Here is a 20,601-nt window from a genome sequence, read left to right on the forward strand (position 1 = left end):
TGAAACGTGTGCGTTTGTGGATGTGGGGGAAATTTTTTTGCAGGTAGGATTTCAATTAAAACTTTGTCTTAGGCCCGGCACAAGTTGAAGCTAATTAGAGCACTTCGCCACTCGCAAAACTGTCATCGAAGTGTCCCACATTTCAATGCGAGGGTTCCTGCTGGACAATGGCCACCATCCATGGCGTCCATGGCGTCCATTTGCGATGGCCCAGAGTCGGGAGCACTCGATTCGATTTGTCAGGCGCGTCAATCAAGGAAGCTGCTGTGGAAGTGGAGCTTATTAATGTAAGTGCCGAGCACATTTCCCGAGCTAAAATCAATTACGGGCCAAAGAAACGAGCAAGCTGGAGAATGGAAAACTAAATGAAACTAGCGATGCCAGCGGCAGGCTGCATCATTATCACGGATCATTAAAAATTGCCGTGAAGCTGAGCTGGAAAAAGTAAATGAATGGGTCCGCTGCGAAGGAGATGGAAAATGGGCGAAGAAAGGAAAAGCTGGCAAACAGAGGAGCGGAAAACAGGAGTGGAGGACCACTGACAGCCGAGCTGACAAAATGCAAATGAGCAGCGGGAGAAAGAGATTCAGCTCACACTCGACTTCGACTACTCAACGCAAAGATGCACTGGGAGAAAAAGGTATGAAGAAATATTTATAAAAAGTATTTGAAAGTACACAAAAGTATATAGGCAATCCTTATTTCAGACACATTGAAAACTGACTTTGAATCACCCATGCATTTTGTAAGTAATTATTATAATTTTAATGACCTTTGGTGTAAAAGTGTAGCCGTGCTTAATTACGAAGAATATCCAGGGGACTTGGAAAACAAAAAAGCAAGCCATGGAATGGAGATTTAAATTCACATTACGTTTACTTCGCCAGAACAAAGCGAGCGGAAAAATCTTTTCGAAAAGTGTCTGCAAACAATAATGAAGTTGCCAGTTGCCAGTTGCCAGTTTCCAGTTTTCAGTTGCCGGTCGCTTCAAAGCGCTCACTAAATCAGAAAAACTTTTCCCGCACGCCATTTAAATGAAATCGCAATTTCGCGACAGCAAAGAAGAAAATCGCCGAGCAGAGCAACAAGAGCAGTAACATTAAAGCTGATTTGCATATGCCGTGAGACCGAAAGAGCAGGGAAATTGTCTTCGCTGCCCCTATATCTATATACATACCATATATATCTATGTATCTTGGGATGGGGCGGGAGTGCTGTTTGTTTTTAGGGGGTCGGGAAATGGTTTGAAAAATATAAATGTTAAAGTGTACGCCATCGTGCGCTATTCACACTTGCACAATATTTTTCCGAAATATTACAAGCGAATAGATACATTTTAATATATTTCATACATTCTAACAAAGCTTTACGAACGTTTGTCTGATTATTTGAGCATTTAAGGAATCAAATTACATTAATATGTAAAATTGCCTTTAAGCAGAATGGTAAATATGTACGTTGTATACATTCAATCTTAACCAGCAATATTTGAATCTGCAAATAAATAGACTGAGAAAGCATCAAGTGGCTGAGCAGATTTTATTCAGCCGCCGAAAAGTAGGCATCGTTTAATATTTAAAGTAGCACACGGGGCGGATGAGTGATGGAGTGCGTTTGCTTTTGGGGACTCGGAACTCTGGGTGTTCCGCGATTCCTGGTATTCGGAATGCTCCGAGTGTTCCGTACTTTCAGGAGGTGGCACTCAAGTGCACGCATTTTTCTGCTTAAAAGCCCCGACTAATGCGATGTCGAAGCGAAATCTTCATCTGTCTGGGTGCGCAACAAAGCGGAATACTCCACGGATATGGATGTGGAAGTGGATGTGGATGCGGATGTGTGTGTGTGCAGTAGAATCCGGACTGAGTGTAAAGTGTATTTACTTAGGTCAGGGCACGTAGGGCGCTCAGCAGCCAGGGCTTTCAGCTGCAACTTGACTTGCTTTGACTAAACAAGCTGAAAAACAGGAAAATTGCTCAAATTGAAAGCTTGAATGTTTTAAAACCGAACTGCATTTGGCCCGGGCAATCTCATTATTCAATCCTGCATTTACCCCGTATCTTGCAGCTGCATTTTCTGTGCGAAAATAATTAAGATGCGTTGCCTGAGTCTGAGTGGTGGGCTTGAGCATGTTTTATCCCGGCCTTTTGTGCCCGCAACACTTCCTTGACGAGTGTTTTTCCTCGAAAAGCCAAAGTTATCAGCAAAAGATCAACGACTCTGTGCGCCCCCCCGCCGCTGCCAGTTGATATCTACGACCATGTCCTCGTCATCCTCGTCGACCTTTTCCCGGTGCTTTGTATTCCATCCATGGCTAAGCTGCGGGCTGATGTTGCTGATGTTGCTGCTGCTGGTTGAGTCCAATGATGTTGCTGCTGACTGTGACAGTAAAGGCCTTTCTTTACTTGCTGCGTGTTGTTGCTGCTTGCTGCTGCTTGTTGCTGCTGCTGCTGCTGTTGCTATTGCTTTGCTTTTTCTGCCGCTCCTACTGATGATGAAGCTGATTATGCTCTGCATGCTTTGGACTTAAGCCCGGTCTGCTCCTTGGACAATGTTGCCAGGTCCACACAAAAGCAACCCGCCTGCCTTTGGCTTTGGTCCTTTGGTTCTTTGGGGCTTGTTTTTGTTTCATAAAATAGCAGTCACCAGTCAGGAGCCAGAAGCTGCATAATCTTGGCCCTCCTGCTGCGCTCTGCTCTGCTGTGTTGCGATGTGACGAACTGCCAGGGGGAGGAGGAGCACCATCCTCCATAGAGCAACTCACTGCTTTCATGCGCTTAGCAAACGTGACATTCGGGGTCATTCACATTTCGAGGGCGTGTTGTTGAACTTGGTGTGAGGAGGAGCGTGGTGGACTGCAGCAGGAGGCACACACAGAAGCCGCAGCTCCCAGGGGCGGACTTTGCGGGAAGTAAGCAATCTCCTGGCAAAGGGCTATCTTAGCCAAAAGCCAGGGGATTCTTGGCTGGCTTTCTGGCTGCTCCAAGTTGAGCTTAGCCCACCTGCCAGGAGCCATTCCGCACCTGACTTCTCCAGGCTGCTGGTGGCGTAAATAAAATAAATAAAATATTCGGGGAGTGTAGAAACTTATGCATATTCAAAACTCTGTTATATGAATAAGATTTGTAGTAATTTTACATGTTCTTGAATATAATATTCTTACTACAAACTTCAAGCTATAGGCTTTACAACATTTTCTAGATGATTAAAAAAAGCTAAAAGTATAACATGTCAAGCTTACGAATCTTGTTTTAAAAATGAAAAAATTAATTTTTGTACTTTCAAAATGTGTATTTTTTATGACATTGTTTTGCTTTTCCAAAATTTTTCGCTAAGTGAAAAACTTCTTTCACTCCTCCAGAGTTGTGCATTGTTGAGCCCGAGTAAGTCGCTCCTGTCCGCCGCTTTTTGCTCTTCGCCGAGTTGCATGCACCTTGGTGTTGCAGACGGATTCGGTTGCTAAATGCCGTGACACATAAGACAATGAGGATCTCTAATTATGGCTCGAAAACTGCAATTAACATTTGATCCAGCCTGTTTCGTGTGGGTGTGGGTCTATGTGTGAGTGAGTGGGTTCATGGGGTTCTCCTTCTTTTGTGTGCGTGTGTGTATGGCTTGAAGTGTCAAGCCACGTCAACGGCAGAAAGTTTCATAAATGGCGCTCCTACTCCTGCGGCTGGTCCTGTGACTCCAGCTCGTCCTCCGATGTCCTGGCCTGCAAAGTTTCGCTGTTGACTCCGTTTCTTTGAGCGCCACGCAATGGCAACACAAACAAAAACAAAAGTGAAACGTGTGCCTTTCAATAATTCAGTTTTATGGCACAAACTCCGCAACTTCGCAACCAGCCTTTTGTCTACCCGCGAAAGTTGAGGCGGCAGTCGCTCATTAACGGCGATACATGTGCATATATGCACCTATGTGGCGTTGCGTTAATTGAAATGCTTTTCGCTTTTCAATTCCACAGGCCCCCACACAACCCCATCGAGAATCCTTGTTCCTTGCGCTTATGTTGCAAATTTAATTGCATACTTTTGCGGGCAATGCAAGGGGGAATGTAATGAGGCTAAAAATGCTGGAACCACATCGATGTTATTACCAGTTGCAAGGATTGGGTTTCTAGAAAGCCAGGTAATCAAGGCTTTTTAAGTAAAGTTAAGTTCTTATTTCAGTTATGACACCTGGTTCGTATCACAGCGATTAAATTTCTGTGTTTAATAGAAACGAAAAAGGAGAAATACTCACCTCTTATGACATATAGGATCAGGATGGCCTTAAAAAGGCTGTGTAAATCCATTTTTTATGAGCACTAATGCTTTCCATTACATTTTTTATGTTTGGATTTTAAATGCCGAATTTCGCTTGATTTATTTGTTATTTGTTATTGCTGTCGTTTTGGTTCGCGTTCGCTCTGTTTGTTTCGCTTATTTAATTTCTTTCTCACATCCACAAATGCGTGGCTCTGATTGAAGCTGACTGAAAATGTTAATGGTTTTCTGGCACAACTTTGTTGCTGCTGATGCTGATGCTTTTGTTATTGTTGTTCTTGTTCTTGTTGTTTGTTTGTTTTTCCGAATTACGGAATTTAGTGTTTCGTATGCGTTGGCAGAGATTTATGCGACCAGTGCTTTTAATGCTCATGCATCGCCTAAAAGAGCAAAATAATACGATTGGTATATCTAAATAAAAGGTCTGAAAATATTCTTTATTAGTTGGTATTTATTTATAGATGTAGTGGAAACGATAGCTTTCTCCATCATTGCATACAAATGGCTTTAAGCTGCCTTCAAGTGGTTACTATGGAACTTCGGCTTTTGCTTTTGATTTCACTTGACGGCAGTCAGTCAGATATTAATCATGTCAAGTCAGCTCCACAAAGCACCCATCCAACCCAGTTGCACCACTGAGGGATCTACGAGCTCCAGAAAGCGGAACAACAGAGTTGGGAACACGCAGATAAATAATTGTTAAGTTAATTAAACTAAGTCTTAACTGAGAAAAAAAACTATAAATAGATCCAGCTTTCAAAAAATACAAATTAATGAACTCAAATTTATTCTAGCTGTCAGCTTATACACGATATTATAAAAAAAAAACATAATTATAATTTACAGTTCATAAATAAATATTTGAAATGACCTTCACACAATAGTTGTTCAAATATTTGTTTAAATATTTTTTAGGATTTGTTTCAGAAATCCCCTAGTGTAGTTTATATTCCCTGAATCTGGGCACTTGGGAAATGTGTGGTGTTTGCTGGGACTCGACTCCCTATAGTTTTCCCCGCTTTTCCGGGTTTCGGCTTTTGCGCCCCTTTGAGCGCATTTTTATGCGAGAAGATGAAGGCGAAAAATTATGCATCAGCGCGAAATTGGAGCGCCATAAGTTGCCACTGAAGTGCTGACATCCTCATCTGAAGTTGAGGCTGCAGCCGAGTATCTGGGTATCTGGGTGTGCGGATGCGACGACGACGAGTATCTCGTGGATGCAAAATATGACAAAAATATGCTAAGACACGCGTGTGTGTGGGAGTCCTTTCAGCATATCCCTCCTCCCCCCTCCGACAAAATCCCCCCTACATTGTATTGCCTGGCTACCATTACATTAACTTTGCCTGTGGCCAGCCATGACAGGATCGCTCCCAAAAGCCAGACGACTCCCCAAGGTAAGCTTCTGGACATTGTAGACAAAAACCAAAAAAAAAAAAACTCTCGAAAAACGGAGGGGAGCAAAAAATGCGGCAGGAAGCGAACGATATTTGCCGAAACTTGAAACTATGCTAAAGGGACAGGAACAGGACAACTTGATGCGATGGAGATAAAAAAGAAACGTATAAAACTGTCAATAACGATAAAGCACAGAGGAGTACAGGGAGGGGGGTTTTTTTCCGGGGGATTGGGAGTACATGGTTGTATGTGGATGGGTATACGAGCAGTAACAACAAAATGCCGCTTAAGCAACATGGAAATTATGCCCAGTGCGAATATCATCAGCAAACTGCTGGAACAACAGACAATGGTTGTCGGACGGCCAGCAAAATGGGCGGTAAATGAATGGGGAAAGTCACGGGGGGAAAATGCTGCTGCTGGAAAATGCTACGTTTATTTCCTTCGTTACTTGTTGTACGAGTATTTTTCTTCTCCGCTCCTTCTTGGTGTGTAAAAAATCATGACTTGGCAATTATGCGGCAAATGTGCGCACTGGGCTATCCAACTGCTGCTGCCAGCACGGGCAAACAAAACCGACTCTCTCTCTTTGCACACACGGCGGATGGCAGGAGGCGAGGAGACATAAATATTACGCATACGCCGCATTGCACTGCCAACGTTTGCTAAATTGCTGGCAATTAGTTTAAAGTGCGACAGCAAAAAATCAAAATTGCTGGCCTAAGCAGCTTTCGCCGGTGAGCATCCGTGTTCGCCCTAACTAAATCAGCCGGAAATCTCATTTAAAATGAACGGAAACGAAAATTAAACTAAAAAATTTGAAGAAAATTAGGGTAGGAACTCGATTGGATTTTAAGGATTGCCTTTACTTTGAATTAGATATAATAATTATTCACAAAATGCAAGCACAACAAACTTCAATCACGTATACGCCACGTAGTCGAGCAAGCATAAACCGCTGAAGGCAAGACATTGGTAGTTTCCTTGCTGAAGGACTAGACCTTAAATCAAACATTTAAATGGACTTCGATGGGTGAGCAAACTTTGTCTGCCACCCAATCGAAAGGGGCACGATTGCATCAAAGTGGGAATACACTTGTGAGCTGCCTTTGTAAGCGGCTTCTTCTCCAATTTCAAAGCCATCCCTTTGATCTACTGTTTCCAAGGCGTCTTTGCCAACGGCTTAAACACTTGAAGTCAGCTTCGATTTATTTATATTACACTTAACGTTGTCTCCTCGATCTTGGGCTCCCTGTCTGTGACAATTTGTGCATTGAAGGCTGCCCATCCATCCATTCCATCCCGCTCCCTATGTGATTGGATGGGAAGGAGAAAGGATGAGGATGTGGATGGGGATGGGGATGTGGTTGGGGAGGTCAAGACAAGTGCAATTTATAGACTTCAACGCTTGGCCGGCTACGAAGTTTTCTCGTCTGGTCTGGTGCCGTATGGCAGCCATGGTCTGCCAAATACGTGATTTATTTTAATGGATAATCATTATGCCATCGATTTCTATCATGTCTGGGAGTCTGTTTCGCTTGTTGCATGCCCCCATTTACCCCTTATTCCTACACCCTCGTGCGCTACGTGCGTCAATAAATCAAAATCAAATGGCTTTCAGCTTATTGTTTTGCGTGGGTAAATAAAAAACATGTGCGACCTGCTCAAGTCACGTGTAAATAGCGAAGGGAATGACGCAGGGTGTTTTACTTTTACCTTTAAGTGGGTTGCAAGTAGAGTCAACAAACAAGGGTGCTTGTTATTTAACAATATTCTTGAATGTATGCCAATTTTAAAACTGCTTTGTTTTTCATATTTTAAAATACAGTAAGTAAGTACTTATTATTAAACTGTCCTTCAAATCTCATAACCTTTGCGTTGCCTGCTTCTAAACACTTTGAAATGTGGCATAAACCTTTAAAGAATATCTGTTAAAACCCCTGTTAACATCATTTTTTCTAGACCAGGACCCTTTAACCCTTTTTGCATTCGGCACATGAAAACCAAACACTTTAAGCGCTCAAGCTGCCACAGCCGGTCATAGTTCACGGTTCATTCACATGGCAGCTCCGCTTCAGCTCTCTCCTGAGCCGTATTTAAATTGTGCCATTATGCACTCGAGTTCCATCCGCCCACTTTTAGCCTCCCTTGGCCACCCTTTGTAGCCCCTTTGGACCCCTTCGCTAATGACTTTTTACGGCGTCTCTGGCAGCTGCTGCTGCCGGCGAAGGCACAAAAAATCAATAGAATGCAAAGGGCCGCTGCATGGGAATCTCAGCTGGCGAAACAAAGGTTCACAGGCTACAGGATTGCGGATAGAGGCTATGGACTATGGGCAATGGGGAATAGGATTGAAAATGCTGAGGCTCGGGGACACTGGACATCGAGCTGGAATTGTAATGGCCAGCCGACTGTCGTCTGTTGCATTGTAATTGTAACACTGGCCGACCGGCTGGCCGCGAACTAACAAACAAAAACACAAACAAACAAGCCAGTCGAGAAACAGCAAAAAACAAGAGAAGTGGAAATAGAAACGAAATGAAACTAAAAAAAAAATATGAGGAAAATCAATAAAGCAAAGGCATGAAGCAACAAACAAACAAGCAAACAAACAAACTCAGCGAAAAACGAGCGAAACGAAGAGAAAGAGAGCCTGAAATGCATAACAAACTGTGAAATGAAAAGCCAGCAACAAAATTGTGCAAGAAATTATATGCATATACACAAATATATATTTATATACATATATATGTATATATACAACATAGAAAGCAGAGGAGGCGCAAAAAAGGGGGCCTCTTGCACTGAAGTGCACATAAAAATCATTTAAAAACAGCAGCCAAGCAGACGGACAGAAGAAGGAGGGAAGAAAAAGGCTCTTTCCCAGGCTTTCCCTCGCCCCTAGATTTCCCCCAGATTTCCCTGGCATTTCCCAGGCTTTCCCAGCTGGGCCCAAGGTAAGTCGTGATTCGAGGGGAGGGCGGCCAGAAAAATTGAGTTCAGCAAAGGGGTGGCGAAGAGGGGAGGGGGATGTACACAAAATGGGTCTAAAGTCATAAACTTTTTCCACATAGCAGCTGATGCCAACACGTTTCGGTTACAGGCAACTGTGGGCTTTTTGTTTTTGCGCCATAGTTGCTCAGTGATTTTTCCTGGGCCCCGTTACTATGGTCTTTTGTGTTCTGCCGGCTAACGAGCCGAATATTGGGTTAAGTAAAATATGTACCGAATGGAAAATGGTAAATGGAAAATGGAAAATGAAAAACAAGGAAAAATTCAGTGCCCGAGTACCTGAGTGGAAAGTATTTTTGAGCAAACCGAAATAATGATGTGGCCAGGGAAATGTAAATTTATCAAGCTATGCAGATATTTTCATTTCTCTACTTGCTTTGTTTGGCCCGAAAATAGCTGAAGTGTAGGTCTTGAGACGTCATATTTTTTAATTATTTTTATCATTGCCGCAAAGGACTTCCCCATCGGGCTGCCAATCAAATCAACTTCGACCTCTTCGAGTTTGCGTGTCTCAGCGCAACTTTGGATGGGACTTGTTCACCCCGACGAACCGAACATCAATCATGAGCAGTCAGTCGACCCGCAGCAGTAATAATTTTTGAAATGCCAGCTCCCCGCCGCTTAAAATGTCACACGCCAATCAAATGTATGTTTGCCTGCATAAATAAACATGCAGCGCAGAGGTTCGCTTAAGTATGAATTATATGTGAGGCCAAACAAAATATCATTTCTCAACTTTTGGCAACTTTGGCATTCGTTCGCATTCCTCTTTTCCCTCGACAATCTTGTCTCAATTTCAGATGCATACTATATATAAGAGTATTTGCGGGGGAAAGTGATTTCTTAATTTGTTACAGAAAAACTTTAACCTACCCGCTCGGCAGCAGGGGAAACCCCTTTACTCAAGACGCTAGCCCATATTTCTCTGGGTTAAAGTTGAAAGCAGGAAGGAAAGTTTTCTTGAGTTGGGACCTCGGAAAAAAATCGTACGTGACTTTTGTGGAAAATGATGGATCACAGAGTGTAGGTGTGGGTGTAAAAGTGAAACTTGTGCCGCCTTCTAATTAATGTCAATAGCGGTGGCAGGAAGTTATTTGCCACATGGGTTCATATTTCGGTGCTTTAGCCGAAAGATTGCGCATACGCTGCGTGGTGTCGATTCAAAAATTGCGTATACGCACTGCTGGCAGCTGTTGCAGTTTGCTGGCCACCCAAAAATACATAATGTCCAAGCGCGAGAGAGAGAGAGATCACGAGATTGAGAAAGAGAGCGAGAGCGAGCGGCCACGATGACCGAAAATTTAAATAAACCAAAACTCGATGCCGGCTACTACTATTACTACAACTACTACGCACGAGTGTGTGTGTGTATGTGTGTGTGCATTGTGGTCACTTCCGCTGTGCAACGCATGAAATACGAGCCATTTTTACTACTACACATCACACAGAGGCTGCAACATGCGACATGTGTGTATGCGGCAATCGATAAATTTTGTGTGTGCAGCGCAGGAAGAACAACAACAAAAGCACAGCCACTGCACTATAAGCCAGATATGCCAGATACTATGCTATATATACACACACATACATATAGGTATGTGCACATACAAAGCGAGTGAGTATCCGCATGAGTATATGCCGGCACAGACAGATTTATAGTTTGTCATGGCGGCAGCGGCCAAAATAGTTGCAGCTTCTCTCCCGCTCACGAGGCATGCAGCACTTTTCGTTCATAAAATCAATAGGCCTCCCTATCACCCCCCGTTTTCTCTCACTGCATTAGCCGGCCGGTCTTGCCTTTATATAGGTAATACCTATATATGTATGTATGTGCATGGAGCAGTACGAGCATGTGGAGTACATGGAGTGCACGCAGCACTGCTAATTGCTTGCATGCGAAACGTAACGTAACGTAACGAAACGAGAGCAAGGAGCCAGCTTCCCAGATGCCCTGGCGCACAAAAGAAATATAAATAAATGCCATTTGCCCTCCACACAATACGGGGAAAATGTCAAACAATTAAGCGGCAATTAGCAGAAAGCTCGAGAGTGCCAGCAGCAGCCATCCAGAAGACCAGAAGACCATAGAACCGGAGCAACGGAGCAACGGAGCACCGGAAAGGAGGGCGACTGCTACGTGAAAGCGTTGCTAAACGTGTCTTCGGCTCGTCGAAAGGGGGTTGAATGTAAAGGAGCTGGCGAAAGGACCAAGGACCAAGGGGCAGGGAGCAAGGAGCAAAGGAAGCGGGGCACTCAAGGCAGTCGAGGTAGTCAGGAAGCGGGATTGCATTATGCCTTATTGATAAGCCCCCAGGTGGAGGACAAGGCAAACTTCAACACACGGACTAAGCCCATATGGAACAGTACTTGGAAAAATCGTACACGGACAGTATTTAAACATTCACTTTCTTTTGTTTCCTTGCATGCAGAAATAAACATATTAAAATCCGAAAAAAATGTTTTTAAAATTTGTCACGCTTTTATCACGCCTAACAACATCTAGTATTATTAGGTACGAAACTTTACCTATCACAATAGATTTCTCTGAGTTTCATTCAATGAGACGTTAAATAACATAAGCCTATAAATTTCAAAACAATTTTAAACAATAAAACATACAAAAAAAAGTACACAGCATATATTCAAAATATTAACCCTGCCAAAAGTGTTTTTATTCGTTCTGAATAACTGGCAGTTTCTTCTTTTTGAGCACTTTAAAACACCTTTTATCGCTACATAATCACAATCACTCCCGCTGCGCCAAAGTCCCCCAAATAAACCCATTCAATTTGTTGATAAAACACACTTATCTGCCCGTCAAGCCATCAGCAGCTAAGCAAATTTGCATGCAATTTTCCCACACGAGGGGAAGCAGCACTTTTCCACTTGATAACTTGATACTACGTGGGGCAGTGTCGTGGGGCAGGGAAAACTGGAAAATAAAAAGATTGCAACATGGCTGTTGCACTTGCTGTTTCTCTTGGGTTTTAGCACGTTGTTGCAATTCAATTTATTTTCAATTTGCGCGCATGCAAGGCGAAAAGTCGGCAGGTGGGCTAAGCACCTTTAACACCTTTTTCGATTAGACACACAACATTATCAAGCGCGATTTGGCGGATTTTTTCGTTGTCTCAGCGGGCCGGCTCACGTTGCACTCACAGACACCAATACACATTTGCCCGGCACTGTATATATGTATATATGTACTTGTATATGTATATGGGGGAGGGAGGGGGTGTGTGCATCTATATGTGGCACGCACGTTTGCCGCTTCTCTTGTTGCTGTTGCAACGCAAATTGCGAATTTCGAACTGCGAGTTGCACTTGCGACACTGACAACTGACGACAACAACTGCGACGGCGCGCTCTTCGGTAGAGTTTCTTCTAGTTTTTTTTTTTTTTGCTTTTTTTATTCGTTGAGAAATTTTCTCTGATAACAGCAACAGCAACGGCGTCAGGGTGTCTCACTCGCACAGTGCCCCATCTCGCTTGCACCAGCACTTACTCGATTTGCCAGAAGCAGAAAGGAGCAGACAACAACCGCACGCGAGCAACGTCGAACAGCAACTGAGTCCTGATTGCGCTGTCCCGCAGGATTTTTGTGCAGATGCAGGTTGCCATAGTGCCATGTGCACCACCCCCAACCAATGGATTCGCCATCTCCACCTGGCTGTGGATGCTGGAAGTGATGCGCAGAATCCGCAAATCCGAAAGCGGCATCAACAGGAGCGTAGTAAACGCGTAGTAATTTGGATCCCATTCGGGTTTCATTCACAGCGACTCTCTCGCCACTCTCACGTCGCAAATGGCTGTGATCACCAGGATGGTTATTGTTTAAATATTATGCATTTTTATAAATAAATAATATAATATAATATAAATAATATAAATATTTTTATACATTATTTGTAAATATTAAACAAATTGTAATGCCAAATGGTCTATTTAGAATATTTTTATATAAAGGATATTAATAAAACTGATCATTAAGATGCCAGTTGTGAGTTGGGGCATTAATTATAAAACTAAAATAATATTAATAATAATAGTAAAATGAATTATAGAGTTTAGTCTGATTTTATAAGATTTTTGATTACCAACACTTAAACATAAAGAGTTTCCAGAGTTTCCAGAGTTTCCTACTCATCCATTTCTAGTTGAGTCTCCTGTCATTCTGAAATTAGAGTGACTGAGCAGGATTTTTTACTATTAATAAGTAATTTCTTGAAAGACTATTCACAGCTTTTTCTCAACGCATTTGCACTGGACGAATCGAATCCTTTTCCAACATGGAGCAGTGCAACATTATGGACGTCATGGAGGACATGGCCTTTGAGTTCACGGTGAACAAGGAAGAGCACCAGCTCTTCATCCACGACTCACGCATGCTATCCTTGGCCATTCAGCAGCAGTTGCTCCAAGATGGTGCGGTGTTCAGGAACCAACTGGGACAGCTCCACAAAACAGGTGAGTCCAGTGATCCGATCTCATCCAGCACATTATTACACAGCACCCAATGAGCAGCCTCCTATGTGAACAACCTGTGCCTGGACATGCCGCTGAACTTTGAGATCTTTCTGCCCATCCGACTGCCGGAGGCAGTGGTTCCCACCTACGATGAGCAGAAGCGCAGTGTGCAGTTCACCAGAGCCAACTACCAGCACCCGTTCTTCTTCGGCAATGCGGTGAATGTAAAGTGCTTGAACCTGCTGCTCCAGCGGGAACTGCAGCGGGCCATTTCCAAGCTGAAGAGTGCCTCATCCACGTGCACTGGGCGGATCTACGACCTCAAGTACTCGGTGCTGAGCCTCAACCACGTGCCCTTCGTCCACCAAGTGGTGGCCCTGGAGCGGGGCAGCAATGGGCAGCGTTTCATCCGTTTCGACTTCGTTCTGGCCGTGGAGTTCAATGGCGCAGATATGACACTGCCGCCATACTTCAAGGCGCCGCTCAGCAATCGATGGCTTGCGTACGGCAGGATGACTGTGGACGAGGATCCCAATCCGGCGGAGTGGGCTGTGCTGGTGCCGAAGTGGCAGGACTCGTCGCCCGGTGCCTGCCTCATTGCCCTCAACAGCATGGTCATGCTGTTCCGCCTGATGAGCGCCCAGCAGTGCTACTGCTTCGCCCTGCCCGCCTCCATCAAGTTCGCCTTCGTCTTGGCCACCGAGGAGCGCGGCCTGGACTTCCAGCGGATGAGCATCGCTGATTTGACAATCACAGTGAGTCGATGTGAAACAAAGTTTACTTAAGTGTTATACTTTAACTTTGGGCACATTCCCCATTTAGACCATGTTCCACCAGGTGTTTGGCAACCTGTACAAGGCGGTGGCCGGGAACACCAACGGCGACAAGGCCACCAGGAGCAGTCGCCTGATGGCCATACGGAAGCAGTTGCTCCGTGCCCGTGGCGTCTACGCAATGCTGGCGGATGCCGTGCTGCGCAACTCGATCCCCAGGGATTTTGTGAACGCCTACTATTGGTACATAGACATCTCACCGCCGCCGGAATGTTTCTATCAGTCGCTGGTCGAAGTCCGGAACACCGATACCCCGTTGAAGAGGAAGAGGTGGACCTCTTAAGCCTGCCAATGTTAAATTGACCAGAACGCTGGGTGGGTTTACTACAGACGAGTATATGTATGTAGAACTTTCAAATGGGTGGATAACAACACCAAGGAGTGGCTTCCCTTGTTGATTTTTGTGAAATTTGAGCACTACTGTAAATTGGTCGAGCAGTTTGTGGGAATCCCCCAATCCTCCACTACTCCGATCCCCCAAAGCACCGCCATCGTCTTAGTGTCAAATCTCGGTAATTGTGCAACTTTAATGCCAAACAGCAACAAAAAAAAATAAGTGGAAATGCCAGAGCAGTGCTCACACAGACACAAAACACACACACACACACTCACACACAAAGCAGCGCACACAGACAGAGACAAAAGTTAATAAAAGCCAACTAAAAACTAAAGCCGAGTTGGGCTACGTGTCCCTGTTTTGACTTGGCCCCCGAATTCCCCCCTCTTGTTTATGAGGGGGAAAAAGTTAAATTGCAAATAGCTTGGGCTGGGCTTAGCCCGGGGGCGTGGCAGTCAGGGAGGGCGGTGGTTGGCTAGAGGGCGACATGAAATTTTAGAAAAATTTGCTGTTATTGTTCGGGCAAAACAAAAGGGGTAAAAGGATTTCGCAGAGCTGGCGCAAAAGGATGGGTTTCGGAAAATAGGTGGGTCTACACGGGCTGGAGTCGCATTAAACAGAAAGACACAAAAAAGTTTACCCGACTCTCACTTCTCGGGTATGGAGCATAAAGTTTTCCAGTTTTCCAGCGCTTTTGACATTTCATTGTTGTCAACTTTTAACTAGTTTTTTATGTAGTCATTATTTTAAAATGCAAATCGCCAACAACTGCCAGCAAAATACACACTCTGAATTGTTTCGATTTAATCTGCCTTCCACAACCAAAATGCCTTTCATTTTATTTGGCAAGTGGCGAATGTATTTGAATGTGGCGAATGTGTCGTTTGGCCAATACAAAGTGGCCAACAGATTTGCCGCATCCATCGATGAGTTAATCTTGTTAATTTGCCGCCTGTGCCTCACTCACTCACCATTGGCAAACTGAAAAGTGTTTATTGCATTTTCCACTTTTCGTTATTTTAATTGCATTCCCAGAACTACATAGCTCGCCCTTGTTTTTGCACTCGAAGTTCTGCTGTATTAAATGCCAATAAATAAAGTGAAAATGAAGCTTGCTGCTGAATGGGAAAATTATTTGCAAAAGAAAATAAGAAAACTCGTCGGGAAAACGGCGAGGATGTCTTAGAAATATATTGAAAGTAGAAGCTTCCCCAGCATCAATCATTTCATTTTGTTAGAAAAATATTTTTCATACTTAAATTTAATCGAAATTTAAATTCAAAAGCTTTCGCCAACATTTTTTCCCCTCTTTTGGGCGCCATAATTTTCCCCCACAAAAGAAAAGCAACGAGCTTCAAGTTGGCGATGTCTTTTTGGGGCGTCGAGGTGGCATCTTTAATCAAAAACTAATTATGAGCGACAGGGAAGTCCAGTGTATGGGTGGGTATCTGGTAAATTACATTTGAATTATGACAAGAATGAAAACGGAACCCCTGCGCCAAAAGCGATGGCCAGCAAATGAGCTAAGCGATGGCCAAGTGAAATTCGAGTGCGACGTTGGGCGAAACTGGGGGAAATTGACCATTACAAGCAGAACAGCCGCCATTTACGCAACAAACAACGAGCTGAAAATTGAAAGGACACGATGCGCAGGACAACCGCAGGACCTTCAGCTGGAGAAGATGGAGCTCCCGAGAGCTGGGAGTTGGGAGTTGTGAGCTGTTAGCTAAGCGGCAACTGGAGACCGACAAAAGTTTATGTGAAAAACAGACAATTAATTTGTTTTGCAGCGCAAGAGGGACAGCCAGGACAACAGGACTCGGTCGTCCAGGACACAGGACACCAGCGGAGGACCCAACAATTTCGTGCTTGTTGGCAAAGAAAATTTACGTGCCAAAGACAATTGGTAGATTCAGCTCAGGCAAAAGAAGTCGAATCCGGAGCAACATCCCGGCACGGTGCAAATGGTCAAACATTTTACGCTTTTTGTTTAATTAAAATTGCAACAGGCTACGAAGTTCTCATTGCAGCAACAGGAGGATGGCGAAGAAAATGCGAAAGTAAAAACACTGAAACACATGCTAAAAATAATTACTTCAGAGATGGATTTAAATAAAATATTTTTGTAAGTTAAAAGCATATATATTTTTTTGAAATTAAAGTATATACATCTTATGTGAATTAATTTAATTTTTAGTAGATTTTATGTAGATTTCCCATAAAACGTTTTCATTTCTACCTGCCCAGTAAAGTTGCATATGCAACCTTCTACTACGGAATTTGTTTTCCGTGCAGCCAAGTCAGCGTTTTTCAATTAAGCTTGCATTTCATTTAATATAGCAGAGAAGTCTGCAACATTAGTGCTGCCCCTTGCCGGATATTCTCTGTTTGTGTTTGTCCAGTTATCCTCTATTTGCTTTTGCCGCTGCCAAAGGAAAGGGGAATCCCCCGGCTGGCTTTTGTTTCTCCGGCGAAAAGAAAACCTTTTATAGCGGTTATTAAATTGCTCTTTAAGGGCTTGGCTTGGGCTAAACTATTTGCCCTATCCCCAGGTTGTTACCTGCTCCTCCGCATCAGTTGCTCCTCGCAATCCGCGTACGTGTTGGCATATCAATTCGAATAACTGCATGCATTCATCTGCGCCAAGGAATCCCGCTCACATCAAAAGGAGGGAGGTAGGGGGTAGGGAGGTAGGTAGGGAGGGTGACATCGCCGGAAGGATGGACAGGATGTCAGGGATACGCTGCCATTGGCACTGTCATAACCCCATGTGCAGTGTATCACGTTCCAGTCATTTGGTGGCTGCCACTTCATAATTCAATAAAACAATAAAAGCGAAATCCTTACAAATTACAGCAATCAAATCATACGACTCACATGGGCACCAGTGATGACATCCCAGGGTGTGAACATATTGTACTTTATAATATAATTTATAAAATAATAATAATGGTAATGTAATTTCCAGGAATACCTTTAATGCTCTCTAAAATATTGTTCTTTGTAATCAGTACACAAAATGTTTCATTTCTAAAATGCTTTAAAGAACTTAAGAAAACATATCTAATACAGCCTGAAAATCCTGTTAAGAGAGCAGCTCTACCCTGCAAATGGAGGATATTGCGCTTCCCTAGCATATTTCCATAAATTGGTCACAATTTGCTATGCGCAGCAGCAGGGAAAACAAAAGCCCTGAAAGGACGACGCACACACATAGGAAATAAGCACTTGACGCGAGATGGCAGCCGTTAAAGGATGGGATAGAGTCGCCCAAAATTATGACGCCAAGGATAATCGCAGTGAAGCGAGGGTTTCCCACTCCGCCGTGGAGTACGTGAGACGACTGCGGTAGCCGCAGGACACACCAGGACACGGATCGTGGCCAGAAAGTAGTTGCTGTCTCTACTGCCCTACGCAATGCTTTATTCATGGTACAATCGCTATTTATCTCGAAAAGCATTGGGCGCGTGGATAAAATGCGAGTTTGACAAATGTATTAGGCATATTGTGCTATCGTAGATGCACATTTCCGACCAAGAACTGGGCATATACGATGATGTGCGCCCGTGGGAGTTGGCCTCCATTTGGCGCCTACAACTTGTAGATGGCATTGACATTGGGTCCATGGTGCACCATGGCATCCTTGTGCACCTGGTACTGGATCTCCCTGTCACCCAGATGCAGCAGCTCCTTCATCTGCCTGCCAATGGACAGAATGGCCTCCACATTGCGCGAGTCCTTTGTCCACAGGGCTGTAAAGAAAGTTGACCTTTGAGATACAATCCATGTGGAATGCTGTCCCATACCCACATAGCTTATTAGCCTTGTTGCGCACATTGATGACCACTCCGCATATCTCGTCCGAGTACTTGAAACACTCGCCAATCATGCACAAAATCTAAAGGGGAATATAATATAATGTAGTTTAAAATACAATCAAGTGGCTTACCAAATCATGCCACATCTTGTCTATATAGGTCCTGGAGGCCTTGTCCAGGAGCATTATCCAACGACCACCCTCCTTGTTGGCATCATCCTCCCACATGGGACTACATCGTAATATATATATAGAAGGAACTCAAATAAGTGACTTGTTGAACTCACCGAATACCTTCTTTGAAGACCATATAGTCATTGAATATCTTGAGATCCGATGGCGGCTTCACAAAGTAGTACACGCTGTAAAAGCATATAAGTGTGGATAAGATATATAATATACATATATATATAATAAATGAATCTGACCTGAAGAAGTCCTCAACGGTGTTGAAGCTGGTCACATTGACGAGCATTTCGGCCCAGCACTTGGTGCGATCGTTCTCCCAGTGCCACAATGTCCAGTTATGCTCCAATGGATGCTTCATGGCCAGGTCGTAGTCGATGATTCTCATCACCCGGTTCAAGGATGGCTGCAACTCCTGCTGATCATTGCTCAACAGTTCCAACCCATCATAAACGGCCAGGCCATGTTTCCACTCATTGGGATCTTCATACTGCACCCATTCTATAAACTCGCGCTATAATACCATACAAAGAATGATCTTATAGAGGTTTACCAGTTTCCTCAGCAGCCTGCAATCCGTTGCTCACGTAACCGGTGTACACCATATTTTTTTTTCACTGACTCAATTCGTTAAGCGAACTTTTTATGTTAGTTTTCTCGTTCTATTTTTTTAAAAAAACTCCTTGAAATAGTATATGTCTCGTGCAAAGTATAAGCGTTAATGAAAATGGGCTGAATAAGTTAGCACTTTGACAAGTATCAAAAAATGACATTAAAAGCGTTGCCAACATGGTTTTGAAAAAGTATTGGAAAATATGTGTGACCATCTCATTGGAAAATACGCTTACATTCAAAAGAGTGTATATTCGAAAGTATTGCGGATAAAGTATTCTGGGAATCTCTTTTTATTGAAAATATTTTATGGTACATTCTGGCAGATTTTTACACCAAACATTCAGGCCATAAAAAATGTCTCCAAGTTTTAATCACCCCATTCAAACACTCTGATATTGCAGCTCCCATTCGCACATTTTGGTTGCAAAATCAAATTGAGTCGGTTAAGTACGAACCCGAGGGTCTATCAATTGAAATGTCACGCTAATAAAATAAAATGCCACCGAGCATACGATAAATGCACGAAAATAATAAAATGTGACTCAAATGAGCGACGACGACGACGATGGCAGCCACAGACACACAAAGTTGGCAGCCGGAAAGAAGGATCTGATTGGGAATGGAGCTGGAGCAAGTGGGGATATGGGGGAATCCCCCTTTCTTGTCTGCTGTCGCTGCTCCTTGTGCAACAGTTTGGCCTGCAGTCAATAATCGAAATCGACTTGGGCTTGTGGCAATAAAAATTTGTCTTCGCCGCTTAAGTTGTGCGCCTTGTTGCACACACAAGGTCCTTGCTGCTCCGTGGCGAAGTCCTTTGGCAAAGCCCCCCCATTTTGCCACGCCCCTGGCGGCGGTGCAGATAATAAAATATGTGAGTCGCTACGTGGCAGCTCCTTTGGCGTTGGCAAAGTAGCTTTGGGCCCCTTGTAATGTGCACCATTTGTTGCGCGACTGGTGGTGCGGTGGCACCAACTTGCACTCCAACCCGCAGATGCACCTCACCATCTCCAGCTCCGTCTCCCTCTCCATCTCCATCTCCGTCTGCATCTCCATCTGCTGGTGCTCGGGTGAGTTATGCCGGCCAAGTTTGGAACAAAAGTGTTGGCACTGCTCCCTGTTCTTGGTGCTCGCAGCCAAATAAGTTGCCAGCCTCAATTTACTTAAAAATTCTATTTATTTTTTCTCTTAAGCAGCTTTGGCTGCTGCTGCAGCTCGTATTTTTGGGGTTTTACTATGAAAAACTACACCGAATTTGTTGCGTTAATTGTGCGAATAAGTTAAATCAAGGCAAGTTATACGAGTTCTACCATTTCCGAAAGGTGATTAATTTCTAGGCTTGGGTAACTTGTAGTACATTTTATATGCTTTTGAAAATGTGTATTCCCATCCTGCTTTACTACCTTTTTCCTTTCACAATTAATAAAAATTGTCCAGTTACCTTTGCTTTTACTATTTATATTTTTTGACATACTCGCTTATTTCTTCAAACCCATAACTAAAAATTACCTGCCCCGAAATGGAGTTGGAAGCCCATAAACTCCCGAGAGGGAAAACTTCAGTTCCAACTCTTTTTTGGGGCTTCTCCCCCCAATTCGAGTTAAGTTGCCGGCAAACGCTTAGCTATGCTTTGTTAGATTTGACTTTGTGCTGTGCGCTTCTCAGGTGGCTCTTTGG

The 20,601-nt window shown here is 43.8% G+C and overlaps 3 protein-coding genes across 9 annotated transcripts in view; 1 reads left to right on the forward strand and 2 right to left on the reverse strand.

Moving 5' to 3' along the window:
- LOC120448144 (Down syndrome cell adhesion molecule-like protein Dscam2) overlaps positions 1 to 12,234 on the reverse strand; it is a 43,463-nt gene extending 31,229 nt beyond the window's left edge. For 6 of the 7 annotated variants that reach the window (XM_039629972.1, XM_039629975.1, XM_039629973.1 and 3 more), the window contains exons 1-2: positions 12,178 to 12,234; positions 4,240 to 4,686 (exon numbers count right to left, since the gene is read on the reverse strand). In XM_039629972.1, the coding sequence (XP_039485906.1) occupies positions 4,240 to 4,291 (52 nt within the window). In that variant the 5' untranslated portion in view covers positions 4,292 to 4,686; positions 12,178 to 12,234. The remainder of the gene's footprint in view (positions 1 to 4,239; positions 4,687 to 12,177) is intronic. The other variant, XM_039629970.1, reaches the window with a different exon arrangement.
- A 605-nt stretch (positions 12,235 to 12,839) lies between these two features.
- LOC120447623 lies at positions 12,840 to 16,400 on the forward strand. Its single transcript, XM_039629116.2, is given in 5 exon segments — positions 12,840 to 13,139; positions 13,197 to 13,894; positions 13,962 to 14,252; positions 16,036 to 16,232; positions 16,234 to 16,400. Coding segments are annotated over 5 exon segments (1,434 nt in total). The 5' UTR covers positions 12,840 to 12,961; the 3' UTR covers positions 16,304 to 16,400.
- A 1,302-nt stretch (positions 16,401 to 17,702) lies between these two features.
- Positions 17,703 to 19,037, reverse strand: LOC120448561 (eukaryotic translation initiation factor 4E1). Its single transcript, XM_039630617.2, has 6 exons — positions 18,866 to 19,037; positions 18,555 to 18,813; positions 18,414 to 18,488; positions 18,259 to 18,358; positions 18,120 to 18,207; positions 17,703 to 18,061 (listed from the first exon to the last, which is right to left on the reverse strand). Exons 1-6 carry the CDS (start codon positions 18,915 to 18,917, stop codon positions 17,901 to 17,903), a joined length of 735 nt encoding a protein of 244 aa, XP_039486551.1. The 5' UTR covers positions 18,918 to 19,037; the 3' UTR covers positions 17,703 to 17,900.
- Between the last annotated feature and the right edge of the window lie 1,564 nt (positions 19,038 to 20,601).

The sequence above is a fragment of the Drosophila santomea genome, chromosome 3L (genome assembly GCF_016746245.2).
Source record: "Drosophila santomea strain STO CAGO 1482 chromosome 3L, Prin_Dsan_1.1, whole genome shotgun sequence".
NCBI lineage: Eukaryota > Metazoa > Arthropoda > Insecta > Diptera > Drosophilidae > Drosophila > Drosophila santomea.